This window comes from Pezoporus wallicus, unplaced genomic scaffold (genome assembly GCF_028554395.1).
Source record: "Pezoporus wallicus isolate ANWC-B61680 ecotype Strahan unplaced genomic scaffold, APGP_CSIRO_Pwel_v1 contig_6787, whole genome shotgun sequence".
NCBI lineage: Eukaryota > Metazoa > Chordata > Aves > Psittaciformes > Psittacidae > Pezoporus > Pezoporus wallicus.
The window spans coordinates 1,948,966-1,974,019 of NW_026636951.1; the positions used below are offsets into that span (position 1 = coordinate 1,948,966).

Genomic DNA, 25,054 nt, shown 5'->3' on the forward strand with positions numbered 1-25,054 from the left:
ATGAATTCAGTAGGCATATAATAAAGTTAATCAGTGATATATAGGCTCACTGAAATTTCTTCCTCTTTTCTAAAATGCTATTGGGAATGATTTCCAGTATTTCCTAGGAGAAAAGATGACATTGTATTGAAAATAAATTAAAATACATTTATTTTGGTTCTTTTTAATGGAAACTCTTCAGTCAGAAATTGAAACTGCTAAAAAAAAGAAAAAATAAATTCTTAATTATTATCTGTGACCAATTCAAAACAGTGCATTAAGAAAATGGTCTACTAATAAAACCAATGTCTCCATATGTACAGATTTGCATACAAACAATTTGAATCCCCTGTAATCCAAGTTTATTAAAATGTTTCATTGGTTTATTAACAAGATGAGCTACACAGCTCAGATAAATATACTCAAAATCTAAATTAAGCCATTTAAAAGGTTTTCAAGAGAACACCCAATCAAAGTGTGAACTTTACATCCGTGGTGTTGTTATGTGGTTTCTTTCCATAGTTTCGGATCTCCTTAAGAGCAAAATCCTAAAAAAAAAAAAAAAAAATAATTTTGGTTCTCAGCCACACTGAACAAAATTGAAATATACAAACTTTCACCAATTTAAAAATGCATACATATCTACTTCCTTTAAAATGCTCTTGAGTTCAGCAGGCTGTTACTTATAATGCAATGTCAGTGCCTTGCTCCTCAGTTTGTAATTCCAAAGAATTTCCAACTTGGAACAAAACAGGAATTCTCCCAATCTATTACACCTGTCCTGAGCATTTTAATACTTTGGCAAACAAGGGACTGGATAGATCAGTGATAAAAAAGTTATTTATTTGCTTTATCAAGCTTCAAATTATTTACCTTTTAAAAATTATTAATTTAAGAGTGTCTTTCAACTAATTAAGACTCTCCTGACCTCCAAAACTAATGGCAATAGTAAATTAGCTGAGGTAATATGCCATACTTTAATTCACAATTTTTGCTTCTATCAAATGCTAACAGCAAATTCAGCTTACAGCTCTACTGACATGACTTTGTATTGTGTTTACAAGTAGTCCCACTGTGATGCCCACACTCATATTTGTATAACTCAGAGCAACCTATGTTATTCCTCTGAGACACTAAGTGTATCAGAGCTGGATCCATATTTCAAAAGGAGCTAACATCAGAAATGCAATGCAAGTTACAACCAAAACACTCATCATTTCCTAAGCTTCTGCCTTAGCCACTATACAAAGAATAGGTATTTTAGATTTTTTTTCTCCCATCAAGGTAAGTTTTATACATCTACTTGATTTTTTTGGGAACTTAAGTTCTTTAAGTACAGTATTAATTTGAAAAGCTAATGAAAAATCTTGGGGGTTGGGGGAGAAATTAGTGTCAAGACATTGAATATGCACAGTTAGAAACAGATACAAGCCTATTCTTGCAGCATCTGTGAATTTCAGTCAGAATTTTACCACAGTAACAACTGAATGCAGGTCAGTACAGACAATTGAAATTGGCTTTTTCTGCTACTAATTCTGTAGCTCTTAATAGCAGAATGAAAACTAAAGTACCAGGGCTTCCTAAGGAATTCAGGGAATTTTATAAGAGTTTCTGATATAAACTTTCAATAAATGTTTTTTTTCAGTTTGGCTCACAATCATTCTCTCATTCCCAAATATCCTTGCTTTGCAGAAACTTTGGGTTAATGATAGTGGATAATTCAGAATCAACTAACACTATGGTAATTACAGGTTCTGATTACAGTAAAGGAAAAATGCAAATTGCTGGCTTTAACTTTCATTTAATCTTTGGTGCTGGGCTCATAAAGACAAACTCAATAAAAAGCAGACAGCATTAAGGACCTGAGCTGCTATTTTTCATTTACAAACAGTAACACCTAACATTTGAATATAAATCAGGATAGCTGACAAAGAACACAGCACTCAGTGCAACCCTGCAGATTTGATTATTTCCATAATAAACTAGAGGCAGCATGATCAACTTTTAAGGTTAGCAAGTCAAAGAACATTTAGGACTGAACTTTCAAAAGACATTCTGAACTTTCATTTTTAAATTACACAATTGGTTTTATATTCTGTGGGGAAAAAAAAGAAACAATCACCAAGCATTCAATTATATAGAAGTTCTGAGATATTCGAACAAGTTACATCCCAAATTATGAATAAACCAGTATACTGAGCCTTTCTTCTCAGTTTATGCTTGCAAAGACTGGCAATACATTTATTGTCTTGCAAGCCTTGTATAGTGCAGAAATAAGAGATAAAACAGATTCTACCATGCTGAATTAGGCCGGTACTTGAACTAGCCCAATACCCCGATTTTACAACGGGATATTTTTCCCTGGGTTTGGCAGAAATGCAAAGAATCACCATAGCACACACCTCTCAAAATCACAGCACAACATCTGTATATTTACACTTCACCTTATATTTAATACAAAACCATCCCTAATTATGTCATTATTTTGTTTTCTCATCCTGAGAAATTTTTATTCTCACTGTAGTTTATTTGAAATGAGCAGTGAATGTGGCATTCAAAACAAGAAAGTATCAATTTATATAACAACATGCTTTCTTTTCTATCCTACCCTTTATGCAATCATAGATATCATTCACAAAAGGCGTTTTCATTTGCATTTATAGTGTCTCTTAGTCTTGAGTGCCTTAAATCTCATCTGTCTTTTATACTGTCTCCAGATTCAAGACAGAAGTTTTGTTTCCATTGTTGTCAAGCACTTTTTCCAGGTCACTAATCAGTATTCTAAATACCCATCTTAGCAGATCTTTCAGGCACCCTGTTATCAGCATACCTACTTTACAACATGGCAATATATTACTCTTTGTTTATAGAGCAGATGAACAGGTAATAGACACAAGAGCTGACTGTGCTCATCTGTTCTGACTTTCTTTATAATACACAAAAGTTCCTTCAGTCAATCCCAGTTTATTCTAACATGTCATTTAGAAAAGCCTTTAATCTTGATTTACAGATTTCAGTGATGAAGAACATACAACAGCTCTTGGTAAACTGTTCCAAAGGTTAATGACCTTTGGACTTAAACAAATGGCTATTTATTTCTGCTCTGAATGTGTCCATTTTAAAGTTCCATCTATTTTAATTTATTATCCCTATGTTTGCAAGTCCTTTATTATCCAATTCCCACTGCTTGTGTGGGCAAGCACAGACTTTGCTCAGGTCAGCCTTTAACCTGTTTCTGAGAAAATATCTAGATCTCTGAAGCCCTCACTAGGGGAAATATTTTACAAGTTTTCTCTGCTCTTCTTTGAAGCTTCTAACTCAACCTCAGTATCCTTTCCAGGGGAAACATATATATATCCTGTGGTATAAAGCAGAACACTCTCATATGAGTTCACATTCAGCTGGTTCACCAGTCAAGTCTTCTGTAGATATTGTGTCTTCCAGAATGCTAGGGGGAGAGGTAGGGGTGGGTACACAACTATTTTATTTCTTCTAAATATTATGGTCTCTTTTCTTCATTCTTCGCTATTTCTCATTTTAGGTGTAATATAAGCCTGACTATGTGATTCAGGATAACTTCATATTACCAGTATGAAGGCTGTGTCTCTCTTCCACCACCCTTTGTGAAACAGTTGGCATGAGGATATGTGAGAAAGGGTCTGCTATAAGGTATCCTTTCCAAGACATGTGATTTTACTTATAATTTTACTTATAATCCTTTCATGAAGAATTTGTCAAAGAAGTTTTTGAAAATACATTCTATTCTCTTCCACAACTATTTTGTTGAGAAAGACTAAGAGATCTTGTCAAAGAGATACAACTTCTTTTTACAGCAACTATGAAGTTTATCCTTACTGTTTACTCATACTACATTGATATAATTGTTTTACAACTTCCTCTAATTATTGTTTCAGGTGATGTGATGTGCCGCATAAAAAGCTATACATCTCAGCTCTCCTCCAGATATGGGAAGAAAAAGTTGGAAATAACTTACTACAAGTTCCAGTTTTCAAAAGACAATATTACAGCCACTAACTGAAAGACTTAATATATTTGCTATTTAATTGACTCCTAGTACTTTAGTCACCAAACCCTGAAACAATATTCTTCAGAAAAAAAACATTCTTACCATTATGAACAATAACTCTGTATTTTCTGTCCAAGCAAAGGTCCTTCTGCCTTTGTCTGACAATTTTCTGTGCCTCTGGAGGCAATCCCTTGGGGTCCCGGGAGAACACAAAGGAATAGCTATCAGCACAAGTGCCATCTTCATTCAGCTGGCGGCAGGAGTAATGAAGAGCATAGGTATCATAATCTGTGTCCACTACCCAGTGATCATCATCTGGAAGGAATCATAGCAAATAGCAAAGGTGAGACACAAGCAGTATCTGGTAAAACTAGAGAGATTGCTGCCATAACTCAAAAAAATAATACAATGAAAATTGCTATAAATGATAGCAGAGTAGCTCTTAGATTATTCCTGCCTCCAGTATTTAATTCCATGTTTTTGGCGGAGTTTTCCATTTTATAAATAAAATAAGTATATTTATCAGAGACAGTGCTGGAGAAAAGAGGAAATGGTTGGCACACTGCTGCTCCTCTAACGTAGGTTCAGAACAAGAGCAGCATGAAGAATTGCTAATAAATGCCTTGTAAATCCATGCCTGAACATCATTATAAAATGTGGCAGCAAAGAAAAAAGAAGAATCATGTATTACAGTAGCTATCATTAAGTATAAATAAAGTTTTCTTATTTTAACCAGAAAGGGGAACAGTCAGACAAAAAAAAAGTTAAAAAAGCAAATAGAGAAGCTAAATGTATTCTTGGTCATGCTAGTCATGCTCCAGATTACTCAAAACCATAACTATTTTCCTACCAAGGATGTTACTTAAACTGTGTTTTTAAGGAAAAAGATTATCGTGCAGTTTCCATGTGTGTTAGAAGTGCATTTGCTACAAGCTCTATCATAAACCCTCTTCTCAAAACAAACTGACAATTTCAGGAAATTCTTAACTATTTAGCTAGGTAATCTCATAAATACCCAGTCACAGAGACACCCTGTGCTAACAGAAGTGAACCTGAGTTTTTGCAGTAAAAAGTGTCATCTCTACACTTTCCTTTCCTGGAGCAAAAGATCCTCCCTGATGCTATGTCTATGCTGGTGAAGGAATATGGTATGTTCTCTTTCCCATCTCTCCTGTGGGTGGGGACCACAGTTTTTAGAAAGGTAGAATCTGGGGTCAGCCTGCAATCTGAAGTATCCACGAAAACATGATTCAGCAGCATGCTGTGAGGAGATTTGGCAACAATTCAAAAGCAGTTGGCATCCAAAGCATTCTTTGTAGCTGTGTCTTTGGAGAATGGAACTCAAATCACTTCCAAATTCCACCTGCTTCTCTTGGAAACAATCCATGGAAATGTCTTGAGCTACAGGTGTCTGAATCTCTACTTGGCTCAATAAACTAATTTTGCCTAGGGTGTGACAGATGACAGAAAAATATGAATGTATATATACTAGATAATATTTGTTTCTTAAAATAGATAAATCTCTACATTTGAAAATATGAAACCAAGCAAAATAACAGTTGCAAAATCTTTTCTCCTGCTCAGCCAAGTCTGACATTAGGCTCTTCAGAGAGGACAGAAGCATTGATAAGTTGAGTTCTGAACTAAAGACTTAAAATACTTCATCTGCCTTTCATTTCTTTCCAATGACCTTCAATTATGTTGTTGGATAGCAAACAAAAGAAATACAAAGATATACAAAGGCCTGGTCTTGACTTGTTTAAAGAAAGCCATGCAGCTCACCCATATGAAAAATAGTGCTTACCTTGTTCACATGAAGGCTTTGCTGTATGATAGTTATTACATGTTTTAAGTGTGTTTAAGAAGTCCAAACCTATATTTCCCTTCCCCAGGATGGACATACAACATAATCAGTTGTTCTTCATCTTCTACAGCTAAGTACTCACTTCCTTTCTGCAGAAAAGAGGCAACACCCCAGTACTTCATCTTGAACTTGGCAGGATCCTCCGTGTCAGTGAAAGAGCCAATCATGTCAGCACAGACATCCCAGTTGCTGTGGCCAGAGAGAAAAGATACATCACATGCAAACCTAACAGCACATATTCAGAGTGACTGCATGACTACCACAGAAATGGCAGGTAGGATTAGAGCACCAGTAAGCAAAGGAGAAGTTAAGTGAAATGGACTAAGAGGGAGACTGCAAACAGCTTACTTGAAGAGTCTGACTCTGCCCTTTGCAGTGGCAGTCATTTGTCCATTCTCATCTATGGTGAAGTCAGCTACCACATTGTCCTGCAGAAACAGCCCCTCGGGATCTTTTTTTGCCATGGCATACCAGATGCCACTATACTGTAAGGAAATAAGAAAGGCTGTAGATAGTCCTAGAAGTATGGAAAACTACATACAGACATTAAAAACTGGGGGGGGAAGCTACAGAGGGGAGGACATGCAGATATTTGACACCACGCCTCGAAACAAATCTAGCTGTTGCAACAGCATAAACCCACCAACATGTCCTACTGCAGCCAGGGGTAGAGAAATAATTGATTCTGTTTGTATGTTATTTGTATCTGCAGTTCTCCAGCATTTAAAATGTGAAATTTGGTGGGAAGAGGATAACAACTGGTAGATCTTGTCAGATCTATGTATAGATGCTTCCTCCTTGCAATGATGTCTGAAAACACGAGTATTAATTTTTCATAGAAACAACCAAATCACTACTCTCGTTTTATTACAGATTGAGACCAGCCTGCTAAAGCCCAGTTTCTGCAGTATTCCTTATCAGATGCATCAGGATCCAGCATCTGTGGAGGTGTGGGCCACATCACACACTTCTGCTGTTTTGCAGTCTGTGACTGAGTGAAAATGTGAACACTTATGCTACTGAATGCCAGATTTTGTAGCCTGGGAAGAGGAGTTAGGCAAGATATCACAGATCCATGAGAGAAAGGAGATTTACCCTGTTCTTGTCGAAGTTCTCCTTGACTTTGAAGCTGCTTACTCGGCAGTCCCGCTGTGCTGTGCTGCTGCCTAGCAAGGCCAGTGCCAGCAGGAGCAGCCAGGACAGAGCTCTTTCTGTATGGACCATCCTGTCCCTGCAGCAACAGCAAACAGAGAATAGCATCAGAAACAGGCTCTGTCACACAACTGAGGACGGGAGGAAGGCTGCCCTGACAGATCCCCAGGCATCATTCAGCTTTCCCTGACGTATACACAGGCAAGGCACCCGGTTGTCCCCAGCCCACCACAGCAGGATCCCTTACAGACAGTGCTGGTCCCTGTAGCCTCTTGAGAGCCCAAGTGTTGATGGCAGTGGTGGCGCTCCCAGACAGGGAATGTTTTATATAGTCCTGGGTCTTTCGCAACCCCCTGAGGTACAAAGCCAGCATTGGACGGGGAGCAGGGAGGTGGGTTGTTGCATGCTGTGGGCATTCAGGGCCTCTTCATAGCAATGTCTTGCATAACTCCCATGGGCTCAGGTGGTCTTTGACCCTGACCTGCAGCCAAGCAGGCACTAGGAACAAATGCCTCTGGTTTTCCTAAGCCAGAGGCAGAGAGCACACCTGGGAGAAGAGGTGTGCACATGTGCAGGGAGAACAAAGGAAGAGAGGCACTCCATCTCTGCAGGGGGGAGAGTTAGTTGCGTTCACCTCCTATGTGATTTTATGCTGCAGTCCAAAGTCCTTCTTGCCCAATGTGCTCAACCCAGTTACAAGGTGCAGACCTGTTTCCTCCACCTCCTCCCCAAATTCTTTTCCTGTTTTCCCCTGATAAACAGTGGCAAACATCATACTTGCAAGTTTCTGCTAACATTTCTGAAAGCCTCATCATGTCAGAACTTCTTCATGCCTTTATGACTGGTTCCCTCTTCCTTCCCAAAAGATGGCTCAGGTGCCAATCCATGGTCTGCCCTCAGGAACAGGAACTGGGGCCCTGCAAATCTCTGAGAAGGCAAAGAGCACTTTTGTGTAGTACTGCAAAGGTGGTAGGACATACGTGCAGCCTGCAAATACCCGAGTGCATGTACACACCACATCTGGCCCTTTTCACATCAGTTTTAAATCAGAGTTTCCAGAATTTCTATTATGTTTTTGGCAAACAGTTTTCAGTTCCATAAACCATTATTTTCTCCTGTCCAAGCAAGTTTTGCTGCCTCTCAGTCAATATTTGTTCTATAGTTTCAACATCTTTAGGAAGCATTAGAGAAAACCTGTTAATTATTTTCTAGACATGTAACCAGAGCACGATAGGACCGATTATTACCAAGAGAACTAATTCACCTACTTTTTTTACCTCCCAATTTTGAAAGAATAGAGACGGGGCCTGTTAGTTAAAGGGCTTTATTCATTACTTTAATGCACATTAAAGTATGGCAATACCAATGTGGTATAAAAAATACTTCAACAGTAGCTGATGTAAAGAGTTAAAACAATTTATTCAGCATGGTCTTTCCTAGAAATTTCTTTCAGCGTTCTGTTCCTTTTGTATATTCATAAAAATATTGAACTTTTTACTGTTTTTGCTATCTTTTTCAAATGTAACGCAGACAGTAACAGTCTGATTTATTTTCCTTTTCTGCTTTGTGTTGGCACATTTTTGCATAGATAGTAGATTTGTATTCACTTTCTCAAGAATCAAATGCTCAGGGCTGTTCCAAGTCTGCTCTGAAGCCTTTGATTCCCCAGATAACATCAGACACTGAAAATTTTATTATGTTTAATATTAAGGCTACTGTTTGGAATAAAGAAGGTATTTAACATAGGTATCCAGAAAGGATGAGGCATATTAATTGTCCTGCAACTTTAAGCAGTAATCTTTCAACAATCCAACCTTTCCATTTTAAACTGAGATTTTCAAGTTTGCTAACTCCCACAAAGACTTAAGAGAAACAGCAATCTATATCCCTCTGTTGGCTTTTAGAACCTTGTTCTAGCCTCTGGCAATGCTGATACTGGTTATATTTATGTATTTTTACAAAACTTTTACAAAACTATCATTATTTGTAATATATGAATTTATCATACTTACAAGTGTAAAATCAACATGGATTTTCTTTGTTCAGTGTCTCACATGATTGATGGTAAGAAGACAGACTATAGTTTAATTTACAAGCTTTAAATCTGTTACTTACTTTAATACCAAAGAAAACAATTATTGTCTGCCAAATCATGAAATATTATTTCTCCTAAATTTGTCCTCTTTGGAAATCTCTATACTGCTTTATATTCCCAGACAGGTTCTTTCAGGATCAAAAGTATTCCTACAAAATTTTGTCAGTAACATAATGATCCATGAAAATTCTATTACAGAAGTTTTCAAAGGAATCTACAGTCACTTATCCAAATGAAACAAAACATGATGAGATTTGACCACCTCTGAAAATCTAGATCAGCAGCCCCATTATATTTACTGCATGTTGTCCTCAGCAGTTTTACAGACAGGAGACCAAATCATGTTTCACTGGAACAAAAAATATGCTTCTGTTAATAATTTTTAATTAAGGGCAAGAGCCATTCCAGTGTCTTAAATTAATCTGAGCTCATCAACAAAAATAAATCAGACGCGTGTAATTTTATGTTAGCCATGGCACAGCATTTCTTTGTGTGCGTCTGCTGATCTCTGCCATGTTTGGCAAAGCATATCTGGCTGATGGGCCTGGCAGAGGCTTAGTAATTATAATTTCTAATTCATTCACCTCCTTAAGTCTGGGATCTCTATGAACTCTAGGTAATAACCTCAGAAAACTCTTCTTTTGAACTGCTATCATTGTGGATTTGTGGGAGTGCAGCTACAGTGAAGTCACACCAGTATTTCCCAGTCACATTTCAACAACTGCAGAAGACCTGGGCAAGTCTAGTAAAAGTTTGGCTCTGTTCCTCTTCTGGTTTAGCTATACTTCCAACTGTGCCCGCTTGAAACACAGTTTACATTAATGAAGTATTTTCACAGTCACAGCTAAAACACTTTGGCTCAATGAGACAAGCTTTTTAGGCGAAAAAGGCTCCTTGTTGTCAGTTAGGTCTCGGCTGGGAGTGTAGTGGGGCAGGGATGGAAGGTTGCTGGCAGACTACCATTTTTATGGCAATTCAAGGGTGAATTTTTTCTCGGTCCTAACAGATGTAGCTATGCCAGCACAACTATGTAAACTCATAAACAGGGTAAACTTTGCCTCAGTTAATCATCATTTGGATTGACTTGGGCTATGGGTTAGGTTGAGAAATGATGCCAGCAAGTGATCCTTATCCAGATCTTTGGAACCTGGGTACACCCCTTGGAAGTTTGTACTTCTCATGCAAACAGAACAGAATTTGGGCCAGGATTTCAATTGATTCTCAGAGCAATGTGCATAGATCAAGTCAATCACATTAAAAGATTGTTGGATTCTGAGAAATCTTAGACAATTAAAATATTGATAATGCATGAACAAGCAAATAACCTGTAATGTAAAGCATTCATTTACAAAACTTGTTGTATTGCCACAATCGATACATTTCATATATGACTTCTCATTCCATTTGAAGTTGGCAGCATATTTCTAATATTATAGAAAGTTTTTTAAAAGTCAGTATGGGTTTTTTTTTGAACTGTAATTAATTGAAGGGTAGAAAAGTCTTCTACCTCTGAATTGTGCCAAAAGGCAAAAAAAAAAAATGGCCTTTCTGGCAATGATTCTGTGATTGAAGTATTTTTTACATTAATTTTACATAGCCTGTAAAATTCTCCAGTATTTTCCACTAGGAATAGCAACAGAAAATACACAGAGAAGGTCAGATTTTCAAAGGAAATTGCTGAAAAAAAGCTTTCATTGTAGGAGTTATTTTAATTTCATTTATGACTTCATAACAGAAAAGAAGAAACAAGAATCAAATTACTATTTAAAACATTTTAGAATCATAGAATCATTAGGGTTGGAAAGGACCTTAAGATCATCTAGTTCCAACCCCCCTGCTGTGGGCAGGGACACCTTACGCTAAACCCTATCACCCAAGGCCTCGTCCAACCTGGTCTTGGGCACTGCCAGGGATGGAGCATTCACAACCTCCCTGGGCAACCTATTCCAGTGCCTCACCACCCCAACAGGAAATAATTTCCTTCTTATATCCAATCTAAACTTTCCCTGTTTAAGTTTTAACCCATTACCCCTTGTCCTATCACTACAGTCCCTAATGAAGAGTCCCTCCCCAGCATCCTTATAGGCCCCCTTCAGACACTGGAAGGCTGCTATGAGGTCTCCACGCAGCCTTCTCTTCTCCAGGCTGAACAGCCCTAAGTCTCTCAGCCTATCTTCACACAGGAGGTGCTCCAGTCCCCTGATCATCCTTGTGGCCCTTCTCTGGACTTGTTCCAACAGTTCCATGTCCTTTTTATGTTGAGGACACCAGAACTGCACACAATACTCCAGGTGATGTTTCACAAGAGCAGAATAGAGGGGCAGGATCACCTCCTTCCACCTGCTGGTCACGCTCCTTTTGATGCAGCCCAGGATATGGTTGCACTTGGCATGGTTAAACTTCATGAGGTTGGCATCAGCCCACCTCACAAGTGTGTCAAGGTCCCTCTGGATGCCATTCCTTCCCTCCAGGTTATCAACCGAACCACACAGCTTGGTGTCATCGGCAAACTTGCTGAGGGCGCACTCAATCCCACTGTCCATGTCAGCGATGAAGATGTTAAACAAGACCAGTCCCAACACCGATCCCTGAGGGACACCACTCATTACTGGTCTCCAGCTGGACATTGAGCCATTGACCACAACTCTCTATGTGCGGCCATCCAGCCAGTTCTTTATCCACCGAGTGGTCCATCCATCAAATTGATGTCTCTCCAATTCAGAGACAAGGATGTCGTGTGGGACAGTGTCAAACGCTTTACACAAGTCCAGGTAGATGACATCAACTGCTCTACCCCTGTCCATCTGTCATCCATCAAATTGATGTCTCTCCAATTCAGAGACAAGGATGTCGTGTGGGACAGTGTCAAACGCTTTGCACCAGTCCAGGTAGATGACATCAACTGCTCTACCCCTGTCCATCAGTTCTGTAGCCCCATCATAGAAGGCCACCAAATTGGTCAGGCAGGATTTCCCCTCGGTGAAGCCATGCTGGCTGTCACCAAGCACCTTGTTGTTTTTCATGTGCCTTAGCATGCCTTCCAGGAGAATCTGCTCCAAGGTTTTGGCAGGCACAGAGGTGAGACTGACTGGGCTGTAATTCCCTGGGTCATCCATTTTCCCCTTCTTGAAAATGGGGGTTATATTTCCCTTTTTCCAGTCATCGGGAACTTCACCTGACTGCCATGATTTCTCAAATCTGATGGCCAGCGGCTTCACAACTTCATTCACCAGCTCCTTCATGACCCACAGATGGATCTCATCAGGTCTCATGGACTTGTGCATGTTCAGGTTTTTAAGATGGTCTCGAACCAGATCCTCTCCTACAGTGGGCGCAAGGTCTTCATTCTCACAGTCCCTGTATCTGCCTTCCAAGACTTGGGTGGTGTGGTCAGAGCCTTTGCCAGTGAAGACTGAGGCAAAGAAGTCATTCAGAACCTCAGTCTTCTCCAAATCCTGTGTAGCCAGTTCTCCTGAGAGCTTCCTGAGGGGGCCTACATTCTCCCTAGTCTGTTTTTTATTTGCTATGTACCTGTAGAATCCCTTCCTGTTATCTTTAATGCCTCTAGCTAAGTTTAATTCTAACTGGGCCTTAGCTTTCCTAACCTGGTCCCTAGCTTCTCAGACAACATCCCTGTACTCTTCCCATGCCACCTGTCCTTGATTCCACTTATTATAAGCCTCTTTTTTCAATTGAATTTTCCTCAGGAGCTCCTTATCCATCCAAGGAGGTCTCCTGGCCCTCCTGCTGCACTTCCTTCTGGTTGGGATGCAACACTCCTGAGCTTGCAGCAGGTGATCCTTGATTATCAACCAACAGTCTTGGGCCCCTCTGCCCTCTAGGGGGACACTGCTACATTTAAACTTTAAATATTTAAACAACTAGAATTTTATTTGTGGTCAGAAAAGCTAGCTCTTAGGAGAAAGCTGGCTCAAAGAACTGATAATAGGAGATACAACATCCATTTCCAGCCGGACTGCACATAGATTGAAAGACTTTTTCCAGTCTTCTCACAGTTATTTATAGCGTGCCATTCACAAACATGGCTATCTATTAAACTCTTAGAAGCAGAGTTTGCAGGGAAATGAATGATTGTGGTGTGCACAGAGCAGCGAATCCAAGCGGAGCCATTGCCCTGTGGAACCAGACTCATAATAACAACTGACAACAAATGGCATGATCTGAGCCAAGGAGCTCTGTGTACTTTGTAAGGGACAACTGCGTACACTGTCACCATCACAACTGTTCCCCTTGGTGGCAGTCTGAATACAGAGGTCAAGGACACAATGGGATTGAAAAGATTAGCCTTTGCACCGTGTCAGCCTGTGTGCTACCTGTTTTTGTGATTTAATGACGTCACATGCTGCTTAAGGAGTAAATTTACGTTGAGCTCTTTATAAATGGTATTTAAACAAACCTAGTTTAAAACGGTATCTTTATTCTCTTTTTCTCTTTAGCAAACCTTTCTGAGGATTGTGATTCTGAACTGAAATGTTTTTCTAGATGTTCTACTAAAATGGAAACAACTTTAAACAAAGACATAAGTTTGCCAACAGGCTGGCCAGCCTGGTGAAGAGAGCTTTAAACAACGAATGATGAAAGCCATGGACATACTGGAGCAAGTCCAGCAAAAAGCCAGAGATCATTGAGCAGCAAGAGAATCTGACAAAATGAGTGCCTGAGGGAGCTGAGGCTGTTCAGTCTGAAAACAGTACTCTGTGAGATCTTATCAGGTTTATAAATATCTGGCAGGAGGGTATATAGAAGATAGAGTCAGACCCTTCTCAGTGGTTCTGAATACTATTCTCAGTAATAAAAAATGGTCAGGTAACCTAAGATCACCAGGGAGTCAATGTGAGAGAGCATAAGGTTAAAAGGCTGCCATCCTTTGCTCAGTCTGTATACTAAAATTCATGCCAAGCTGCCAAGAAACCCATGCTCATGGTCAAAGCTACAGTGCATTTGGCAACCCAGGTTAACCTCTTCATGCTAGACTGGCCATTTATTCCAGGAAATCTCCCCTAGAATCTGAAATCTCTGCTGACTACTTATTTCATGAACCCCCAGAGCTAGTCATTGGTAGTTTTAAGAGACCATGAAAATTTGCACCTGTATGGAAAAATCAGTTAAATTACTATCCTCAGTGTTTATATTTTTAAGATTACATTTTTAAGAAAAGGGATAGCAAATTATTTAAAAAAAGAAACATAAAAGTTCAGGTTGTTTATAAAGGTCCCCAAAACACACCAGGTCAGTGACACCAAAATATTTCAGTGCCAAAAGAATGGCTGTTAGAGGCACACAGTGTCTGTTGTACATACCTACAGAATCAACTCTCTCAAATTAGGAAATTTAGGAAAAAATAATAAAATTCTGGCTATTAATTTCTTGGATTATACATATAAATCTCTGATGACCAGGCAGTGGCCACAGAATTATCCACATCAAAACCCATGCAGTTGAAATAAATGCATTTGATCTGTGTTTCTTCAGAAAATCTTAACTGAATGAACCACATTAGATGGACAGAGACTCAGATACAAACACTGAACTGTGTTGGGAAACCTTATAAATACCTTTGACATTTACGTGCAGCTTGAATCTATTTAAATAACCCTGTCTGTTATCCTTCTTAGGAGTTTCCACGTTTCACAACGGCTCAGGAATGGTCTGCTACTAAGAACTACTCCATAAATAATTTGATTTCTATAGTAACTCTGAACATCAATGTGAACAATGTGAACATCATTGTGAACTATGAACAAATGACATCATAAGTATTAAAATTATAAAGCACACATTTATGGTATTCTCAGAAATTAAAACAATTTGAAAAATATAGCACCTGCTCATCATATTTTTAAATCAAACTACCTCAGCATGGAAAAGAATCAAAGCCAAATGTATTTTCTTAATATGTGATCTTATTAAAAAATTGAAAGGAAAGATGATAGCAAAATTTGAAAAGTTTGAAATGCCAGAAATGTGAATTTATTTTATCTTTAGTAATTCTAATTGATATTTGTATTTATGTTTATTATAAGAAACTATATATAACAAAGATAAAATACTGAATAGTATGGAAAATATGAAGAGGAAAGGAACTAGAATAGAAAATAAATGTCTTATTCCAGCACAAAAGCTTTAAAATTCAGTACAAAGCTAGTACTCAAAAAAGTTTAAATATTCTAATTTACAAAATTTATTAGAATACTAATATGAGAAAAACAAAAAAAAATTATCGATACAAGTACAATGTATTTTCCTAACTCTAAAATGAGGACATCAGAAATATAAGGTACATTTATAGAATCATAAAATCACCTAGGTTGGAAAAGACCTTTAAGATCATCAAATCCAACTATTACTCCAGGATTGCCTGGACCACTACCAAACCATATCACTAAGGACCTCGTTTACATTTGTTTTGAACGCTTCCAAACTATATTATAATTTCTGTCAAATCACATCATCTTCTTGGTTTGCCCTAATTGTGCATTGTTTAAATCACAACAAACAATTACAGGTTGAGATACTGCAACCTCACACACCCACCAGCGAGGATCTTATGCTGCTCCCCAGGCTGCTAGAGGCAAGTAACCCAGCCAGAGAAAAGGAACCAGGCCAGAATGTGTGATTTCCATGTGAATTTTTAAATCCTTATGGCAACTGCAGTCTGACAAAAATTGGTGTCTTACACAGCGTTTCATATCACAGTCAGGGGAAACTAATTTACCGAGTTAGCTGCCATTACACATCTATCACTGACCTGTTTGTTGTGCACCAGAGGATCAGAGTCATGTTGATTCTTTTAGACCTTTTGATAAAAATGAATGTTGACACAGTCTGGTCTCTGGCAGACAGATAAAGTTGTACTTTGAGATTATTATTTTCAAATTAAGAATTGCCAAAGGGTATGTATTATTTTATTCTTATAGAAGGAATCTCTTTCTGCTTCTGATCAATGTGGATGGCACAAACATAAATAAGATTAATTGTACTGCAACTGTTATACTCTGCTGAAATTCAGATCTGTTCCAATGAATACAGATCATTTGCTGTCATTAAGTTAAAGTTTACACTCTAAACTCGTGTTTCTCACATAGCCCTGGGGTGTTTACTATTTTTCGTCATACCTTTTCCATTCATGTGAGTGATGCTGAACTTCTGATGGTAGGAAACTTCAAACATGTTATAAAACTAAAACCAGACTTAAGCTTCCCTCTTTGCTCATTTTCTGTCAGTTATTAACATTTTCCTGCTATTTAAAAGAGCAGAAATCCCCTACTTTTTCTGAAGAAGGCACAGAAGAAAGTACATTACTTGCAGTACTCTGCCTGGTTATTTATGCATATAGAGTAAAAATTGTACTGTCTCCTGAACTCAATTTGAATTCAAGCCATTTTCTGGTTTTACTTTTTCCTTTAGGCTATTTTTGTAAAAAATAAAATTATTTTAAAAAATTTGTAAGTAAGTCATATCTGACTGTGCTGGGTCAAATTCTAGTTCTTTTACTCCATCTTCAGATGGGTAAACCACTTAAGAAAGCTCACATTTTTGTCAGGTCTTTAGGATTTCACCCATTTTATGCATGTATAGTTTCATAATTATTTGCTTTTAGTAATAGAGTTTCCATAATCTCCTGACTGTTTCAATGGAAACAAAATTGCAATTTAAAAATTTTCTCTGTAACATTCTGTTTTCCTCTTCTTAAGCACCTCTCACAAATACACATGTGTACGTCTGCGCACGTGTATAATGTGGGCTTAATATCTAAGTGGAATTCCTCATATTAAATTTCAATGGAAAATTTTGCGTGCATGGTGCAATATATATACTGTGAATGAAGGAGTTAACATGCAGGTATACATGACTACACATCAGACAATTTTATAAGGTCTAAGGATGATTTTATTTGTTTAAAATGCTAAAATGATTCCCTTAGGATTTATGAGCTAAGAATGCTCAAGGTTTAGTGTCCTGACATCTCTTTATTTAGCAGTCTCCAAGATCTCACACTAAGAAGATGCTAAGCCAGTGCCTTCTGTCATAGCTCAAGAGTTTCAGACGGCTTGGAAGCCAGAGAGGAAGGTGAATGTACTATGCCTGTGAGCTGTACAATATGTACACGGCACTGTTTTTTTGCTAGTATCAAGTTAGGACTTCTTGCTACCACTCCTACTTTGATGGTAATGTGGTTCTAAAGGAAATCCTAAGAACAATCCAGCAAAAATGGGTGAGGTAAATAAAGATGATGTTGAAAAATACTTGGAGAACAACCCCCAGTTTGCCAAGGAGTATTTCGACCGAAAAATGAGGGCAGAAGTGCTGGGAAGTATCTTTAAAGTGAGCCCTGGAAATGTGAAGGAAGGAGTCAGCTTCAAAGACATGTCCCGTCTGGAGGAGTGTGACATACTTTTTGAGCTGCTAACAGAAATACAGGATGAAGGAGGCGATATGGAAAAGATAGTGCACAAGGCCTTACAGAGGCTAGCACAGCTGCTGGCAGCTGATCGGTGTAGTATGTTTCTTTGCCGTTCCCGAAATGGTATTCCAGAGGTGGCCACCAGGCTTCTCAATGTCACTCCAACTTCCAGCTTTGAGGAGAATTTGGTGAAACCAGACAATGAGACAGTTTTTCCTCTGGACATCGGGATAGCAGGATGGGTTGCTCATACCAAGAAGTTTTTTAACATACCTGATGTGAAAAAGGTAAGTGACTGCTCTTGGGGAATGGGATTCTGTGCATCTGCTTACTCAGCTTCCTGCACAGCGCTTGTGGTACAGAGTCATTCTTCAAAACATCCAAGAGACAGAAATCCAGACAAAAAGCAGTGAGGTATTTCCAGTATCCTTGCACAGTAGTTGTAACGTAATTTATTATAGTGAGGAAGGAGACTATTAGCTTAATAGAGACAACAGGTACTTGTATTTCTGTTGAACAAGGCAGGCTACTATTCTGTTTTCCAGTACGGGCTTGCAAGTGTGCTCCCTTGTCATTAGGTGCTGCCATACATCCACCTCTGAATACAATCAATTTATAGCTTTTGTAATGAGGATGCTTTGTTGTAAGTAGGTGAATGAAGCCAGATGATGATGATGTCAACATATACTCTCAGTTTCAAGCCTGTCTTTGAATTTAAAATGACTCCAAATCTTGAGGGTGTCCAGATCCAAGGCTTTTGTTCAGAACTATTCATAGAAGAAAATTAATGAGTCAGAGATGGTCTGACATTTTCAGAGTTCATGTTGAATTTGCACAGAATCACCCTCTTTAGTTATGATGCTGACAAGGCTTATTACAAATGTTAATTAAAATGATGAGTGACCTAAGAGAAATTAAACATGCATGATGAGAGCTGCATTCAGAAACAGCTCCGAAATACAAGGGGAAACATAAATGTGCTGTGATTGCTGTAGATTTCTTTAAAAATAGATAACCTTATATTATCAAATGGTGACATCTTCATCTCCTTTTTGTGTTATATGGAAAAGCTCAACATAAACCGAATGGTACTAAGATAATTATATAAGATGGCAGCCTGTCTTCTCAGTATTTCCTATACAGTCGACTTAAAATACTGGGCCATTTTAGGGATGTAAACTACCTCAGTGTCTTAAGATCAATATAAATAAAAAAAAAAACTTTATACACTGCAATTGTCTATGTTTTCCAGGAGATAAACTAAAAGGATTATATTTTATAATGGTACATATTGGCAGACATAAAAAATAAAGGACTACTTTAAAAGCTCAGAAACAAATGAAAATGTATATGTATGTGAAAATAACATTCCAATACATAGTAAACTACCTCAGATGCAAGTAGGAATGATAGCAACAAACAGAATGACTGATTTGAGAAAAAAGAAAACAATTGATTTTTAACTGACCACTAAGATGCTTTCTCCAATGTCTGCTGTCCTGACAAGAAGCACCTGACCTACTGCCTCTTACCACCACACTGGGAGATTGGAGGATAATCCTTCTAAATTCATAAGGCTGATTACATGAGAAAAGATCAGAAGGATCAAGAAAGATATGTTTTTTTATCAGAAACTGCAGTGCTCCTTAATTTCGCTGTGTGAGAGGTGCACAAAGGAGGGCTGCCCAAATATTTCTGTTTGCAATAGAATTTGTTCAAAATGTTGTGACTAATATAATTTGAATATGCTTAAATAAGAGAACCTTTTTGTCCATCTAATCCTGCTAGGTATACATTTTGCACTCATAAATTAATCCGTATCAGATGAATATCTGTTCAGCTATTATTCAGCCGTTCTAAGGTAATCTTGGGCATCCTTTTACTCTCTTAGGATTACTGAGGTCTATGCCATTAGGCCCACACTTAAAAATGCAGTTAAACCAAGGTGCCATTAATCCATATTTGGTAAATGAATGTAATTAAAATATTGACATTACATAGGTTAATTGCAAAACTCCCAGCTTTTTCTCTGGGACCAAGATTTGTTACTTAAAAACAACCCTCAAGGTCTCAAAATTGTCACCATTTCTGTTCAATTTGTACAAAAATTCAGGTGGCCGAATCCACACTCCTCACACAGACCAAGTTCCCAGTAATGTCACCAAAATCTCTCCATTTTGGAGACAACTGCAGAACCAGAACTGCAGCCTTAGTCAAAATGTTTAAGGAATAGATTTAGTCCATGGCAGCAGAAATAAGCAGCTGCTGAAGCCTTAATCACGTTTTTGAAAGCATAATGATTTTTCAGATCATTTTGTATGCACTTCAGTCAAACTAGATTGCTACCCAAAATGAGCAAAAAATTACAAGCAGACTTGAGAGGAATTTTAACCCTATTGCCTTGTCAGAATACAAAATGCACAATGAATAATTCTAGATACTATAGTACTTTAAATATGTCATGTCTAACCACTTTCTACTGTTGACACAATCCATATCCAAACGGCATAGTGTTTTTTAAGTCTTAAGTACATGACAACATTGACAAACCCACAGTGAGACATTTCCATGCTTCAATCACCACCCCTTTATAACAGAAGTGAATGTAATGAAAGATCACAACAGCAATAAATCATTGCAAGAACTTAAGACTCCACTTTTGGTGCCTGGTAGCCAGTTCTTCAGGGATTATCTTCTTCAACCTAGAAAAGTATCAATAAACATGAGGAAGCTCCTCATCCTGACTAATGCTTCAGAAAAGAAAAGCAGACGAAAAGATACAGACCTTTCATAATTAACTTACTAGCAAGAACAGTCTCTCCCCACAAGATTATGGACCTGTTGACTGCAAGAGCTAATAGTGTTTAATCCAGGATTTAATGGTAGTGAGAAACAGAAGGCCAGGCAAGACCATTGCCCTAGTAATTTGCTTCACATTATTTCCAGGGTCTGGCAGAGTATGTGACACAAATATTCCAAATTAAAATAATAGACTACATAAAATTTGATACGTCCATTAATATTCTTTAAATATTAACTGATAACATGGACAATGTGAGAAAGAAGAGTACACTGCCTTACACCTTTTGCTAAGTCAGTATTTTGAAATAAAGCTAAGAAATAGTTAAACAAGGAACACCTCTTCTGAGCAATCAAAATCTTACATTCTCAGCATGTAAGAACCAATAATAAATACTTATATATATTTGCTCGACTACATATATTTAAATTATTGCAATATTCCCTTTAGTTCAGAGATATTTGAAGACAAAGATTTAACTGAGTATTGGAAAGTCCTGGTTATAGTAGAATAAATTATATGAATGGTGAAATAATGGTGAAAATAAAATCATATGCATGGTGAAAAACATGCTTCAAAAGAAGTGAAAGCTTTTGGATTAGATCCATATGGGACTGAAATGTTCTGATGCAGAAGAACAAGCCCTCATTTGTAGAGGTGCTGCACTGGAATCCACAATCCCCAGTGAAGAATCAGCTGAATGTGGAGAGATTCTGATGCTTCCAATTCAGAATAAGCAGCCAGATCAGTGATCGTTGTGGCACCTAATTTAACAACTTCAATACGTCTTCAAGTTGCAAGCAATTGTATCATCCCTTAGTAAACTGATACAGCTTCATTTTGTATGAATCTTTTTTTTCTGTAGGAGCTCTACTTCTCTTTAATGCAAGGGCAGGAGAGACTTCAGATTCAGTCCTGTCTTAAATGACAGGAGTTTCAGATTCACAGGAATGTATCAGTACCCAGACTTCAGGCTGCCCGAACCTGGAACAAGGAAGAAGAGATACTCCATCCCTTTTCTTGACTCTATATCAGATTGTAAAATGAATTATTTGAAGAGGGGAGAAAAGAAGAGAAAAGGGAAGCGTGGTCTTGCAGCTCAGTGGTTCAAATTCCCATGTGGCAGTGAGGAGACCTGGACATTGAACTGCTGTCTAGCTGTGATGTGCAAACAGTTGCTCTGGTAACACACAGCAGTGGTCCTGTGACCAGGAGGTAGTCTTAGAATGCCTCTTAGGGCAAGAAGACATTGCTGGAATCAGACGCATTGATGCCAAAAATATGAAGCAATGAGAAAGCGCAGGAGACAGTAAGATGGTCAATGACACAACTGGTTGCTCTGAAAATGGAAAGAATAGAGTCACGTTGTGGTAGAGCTGGTACAGGTCAGTCACTTGCTAATAAGATGTCTTAGTTCTTAACTCCTATTCCGCTAGTCCCCTCACAAAGTGATCTTGGAGAAGAAGCCCCAATATCCAGCATATTGAGGAGGCAGAGTGTGTAAAAAAAAGCTTCAAAGTCCAAAGGAAGATTGTTGGAGGGAAATTCTTGAGAAACAAACTCAGTGTTGAGAAGAAATGAGAGCAAAGATACACAACACTGCAGATGCACTGCTTTGCTGAACTTCTGGAAAGTAATGAGAACTGAAACAACCCCAAGATAAACTCAAAATGAGGAAGAAAATTGACAGGTAACCTTTTACGTGGGAAGAACTTGTGTTGTAAATGTTAATGTCTGCTCCTCCATTTTATCTTATCATCTTGATAATAAAAAACAGACTGTCATGAAGTCACACTCAATACAGTAAAATATTAACTGCAAAAATGGAAACAGGAACAAATCTGTGGTAACTGCACCTTCCAGAAGAAAAACACGAACCTTTAGTTCTTTCCTTGAATTAATATTTGTTAAAAGAGGAGAGCTTCCAAATTAAGGAAAAAAAAAAATTAAAAAATAAAATTAAAAGCTCCCCTTTATCCTAATTTTCTTGTTTTCTGTGAAAAAAAATACTTAAATATAATAGATTCAATTTCAAAAAGTTGCAAGATAGCCACTTCATATGGCAAATAACAAGCAGACATTTCAGTGACATGACTGAAAAGTTCAACCCCCAAATGCTGTTAAATATATATGAAGGGCTACTTGATTCAGTTTCAGAACTGTAGCGATCTTGAAGATACCAACTTCAATTTGTTTTCTAATGCTTGGAAGTTACATGTCAAAATGCAGCTGTTTTACATCCCTGACAATACATGATCTTTTGAATGTGGCCTAATGAATGGCCAAATCCATTAATTGGGTTTGGTTTTGAATTAGACTGATGACATTATTGTAGCTGATAGCAGTTGGTTTTTATTTACCATTCATACTCAATTATATCATTATGAAAAAAACCCCACATTTGTGAGTTGAAAATAGGACAGGCGGAAGTAAGAGATGGAGCAGTGTAGCACACCAGTACCACCTTGTCAGTGTTAGAAATTTTGTTTGAGAAATCTGAGCCAGTGCAAGACAATCAGCGGGAGAACGAAATATCAGTAAGAGGAGAAAATACTGAAGGAATACAGAAATGTGAAGATGATGCAAAGAAATGATGCGTGTGGCACCAGCTCCTGATGTCAAAGGCTCCTGTGGTTCCTGTTCCAGCAGTGTTCCAGAACCTCTCCTGGTCATCCAAAGGACGATGTATTTTGACCATTCTGAGCTAATCTATCCAACCCAGAACTGCCAGCGCAATATGAGCAAAGTAGCTGAAAGAGGTCCCAGAAAGCCATTATTCCTCTGTGCTTTGTAAGAGGAAAGAGGTGGAGTAAAATAGGCATCTGCTTTCTTGGCACTACCACCTCAGCTACAGGATTAAGTCTTATGAATTCTGAACTGCGATATTTGAGGCACTGCACCAAAATAAAAATGCAAAGGTGGGCTGCACAAGATACTGACAGGTCACTCAGAGTCAACACACGGAAAGAAGAGGTTTTTCAATGGGCCTAATAGTAATTGTCATATGAAAACCAAGGTGTAAATGTCACCTGATGGATACAAAAAAAACCAACATCATGATGCTTGCTAGCAAGGCCCCCAGTTACTGAAGCAAAGTCTTATGGGAAATCCTCATTTTCTAACATTTCAAACCACATGTCTAATGAAGATGCTGATGTTGTACCAAATTAAAAGCAGTTGGGAATAAGCAAGTATACTGGAGATGTGAGAAGCCTTACTGCTAACAGTTTTGAGCTGCTGTTCCTATTATCTCAAATCAACCAGAGCAGTGAAACTTCACCCTGACTAGCTGAACAGGGAAGAGGGATCCTTGATCCCTTATACTTTTCCATTTTTCTGTCTTTCCTGAATTTGTATAAATGATATGCTTTTGCATGTGCAATTGAAACTAAATTAACAAGGGTTACACTATCTCATTACTTAAATGTTTTGCCTTTTCTCATCAAATTTACACTCAACAACTAATTTACACTGCAGACTTTGACCTGGAGTTTCTCATACTGTCAAACTCATTTTCCTCAGGCTGCATTTTGTTGTTAATCTCATCAGAAATGCTCAAGGCTTAATTCAGTGTGCTGGTATAGCAAACCCTAAAATAACATTATGCACTGCAAGGTGTACTTCCTTTATTAAATACTGTAGGATGGTTCCACAAACATTAGAATGATGGTCTTCAGCATTTTCTTAAGCTGGCATAGAAAATTTGCGAAAGGTTAGAAAATTTTGCAGAGCTCCTCTTCATAGTCACTTAAAGAATTGTGGGATAGCTAAAACCAGCTACTGAAGGAGAATTCTTCATGAGAGAAATAAGGTCTTTAAAAACTAGTGAAAGGAAATACAGAGGAACATATCATTCCCAAGAATGGAACTGAGATCTGCAGGAAAACAGAACGCAAGATGATTCCTTCTTTTGGGCACCCCACCAGTAAGAGCTTTCCAGAAACAACAAAGTAACATTGATTTTTTTTAAAAGAAAAACAAGCTACATAATCTTAAAGTATTATCTGCTTATATAGCCTTTTAAAATTAACTTCTTGAAATGCCTACGGCTCCCAGGGGAGTGATTTTTTTTTTTCTCGTTTATATTTATTTTATCTCAGAATCAGATATGGTATAGTTCCAGTAAGGAAGTTTATCTGTAACTGCCATATGAGGAAAATAAGTCATTTTTAGAAAGACAGGCCTTACTTTTCCCTTTCACACAGGTGTGATCACACTGCTTACACAACAGTGACTTCTGATATAGTAAATTCCACTGGTAGCTGTGAGGTGGAAATAAGCATACAAACCTTAAAGAAAATGAAAAGTTGAGGCCAAATTATCTAAAAGTAGAACTTTATATTGATATTTCATTGGTAAGAGGTTTGTATTAGTAATGTCTAGTAGTGCTGGTGAATTACAGTGAGATAGAAATGGTGTCATGGTTTAGAGAATCAGGAAACATGAATTAACTACTAATTTGCAAGTGTATAGGCTAGATCCATTTTATCTTGCCAAACTCTTCAGTCACCTTCCATCACCTACAACAGAAATATGAATACAAAGAGGTGCCCTGATTTTCCATTCAGGTATGCTGGTGCTAGCTTAGTGCAAATCCAGGACATGCTGAACATTTTAGGATATATCTACAGATCTGATCATTGTACAGTAAACAGCTAGGTATCTCAGCTTTAAGAGTAGCTAGTAGAAAATGCTTACAAATGTACTACAAT

At 38.0% G+C, this 25,054-nt stretch overlaps 2 protein-coding genes across 7 annotated transcripts in view; one reads left to right on the top strand and one right to left on the bottom strand.

Moving 5' to 3' along the window:
- Nucleotides 1-133: 133 nt before the first annotated feature.
- Nucleotides 134-7,410, bottom strand: RBP4 (retinol binding protein 4). 4 transcript variants are annotated; one of them, XM_057402356.1, is made up of 6 exons: nt 7,274-7,410; nt 6,966-7,101; nt 6,219-6,355; nt 5,953-6,059; nt 4,109-4,321; nt 134-527 (listed from the first exon to the last, which is right to left on the bottom strand). In XM_057402356.1, the coding sequence occupies exons 1-6, from the start codon at nt 7,393-7,395 to the stop codon at nt 514-516; spliced, it is 729 nt and encodes a 242-aa protein (XP_057258339.1). In that variant the 5' UTR covers nt 7,396-7,410; the 3' UTR covers nt 134-513. The 4 variants fall into 4 exon arrangements, with proteins under 4 accessions (XP_057258339.1, XP_057258338.1, XP_057258342.1 ...); XM_057402355.1 differs by having other exon boundaries at nt 7,220-7,410; XM_057402359.1 differs by having other exon boundaries at nt 7,252-7,390.
- Nucleotides 7,411-17,101: 9,691 nt separating this feature from the next.
- PDE6C (phosphodiesterase 6C) overlaps nt 17,102-25,054 on the top strand; it is a 29,458-nt gene continuing 21,505 nt past the window's right edge. The window contains exons 1-2 of one of the 3 annotated variants that reach the window (XM_057402341.1): nt 17,102-17,452; nt 17,504-17,829. In XM_057402341.1, coding sequence (XP_057258324.1) covers nt 17,350-17,452; nt 17,504-17,829 — 429 coding nt within the window. In that variant the 5' untranslated portion in view covers nt 17,102-17,349. Of the gene's footprint in view, nt 17,830-25,054 lie in introns of all 3 variants that reach the window. The other 2 variants (XM_057402340.1, XM_057402339.1) reach the window with 2 other exon arrangements.

What these genes read in the sequence shown, in the direction of transcription:
- RBP4 (XM_057402355.1), bottom strand. Translation starts at nt 7,395, where the DNA reads ATGCTGGCTTTGTACCTCAGGGGGTTGCGAAAGACCCAGGACTATATA. An exon ending in AGAACTTCGACAAGAACAGG is followed by an intron (nt 6,356 to 6,965) that starts GTAAATCTCCTT and finishes ATTTCCTTACAG; the next exon opens with TATAGTGGCATCTGGTATGC. An exon ending in CTCTTTTCTGCAGAAAGGAA is followed by an intron (nt 4,322 to 5,952) that starts GTGAGTACTTAG and finishes GATTCCTTCCAG; the next exon opens with ATGATGATCACTGGGTAGTG.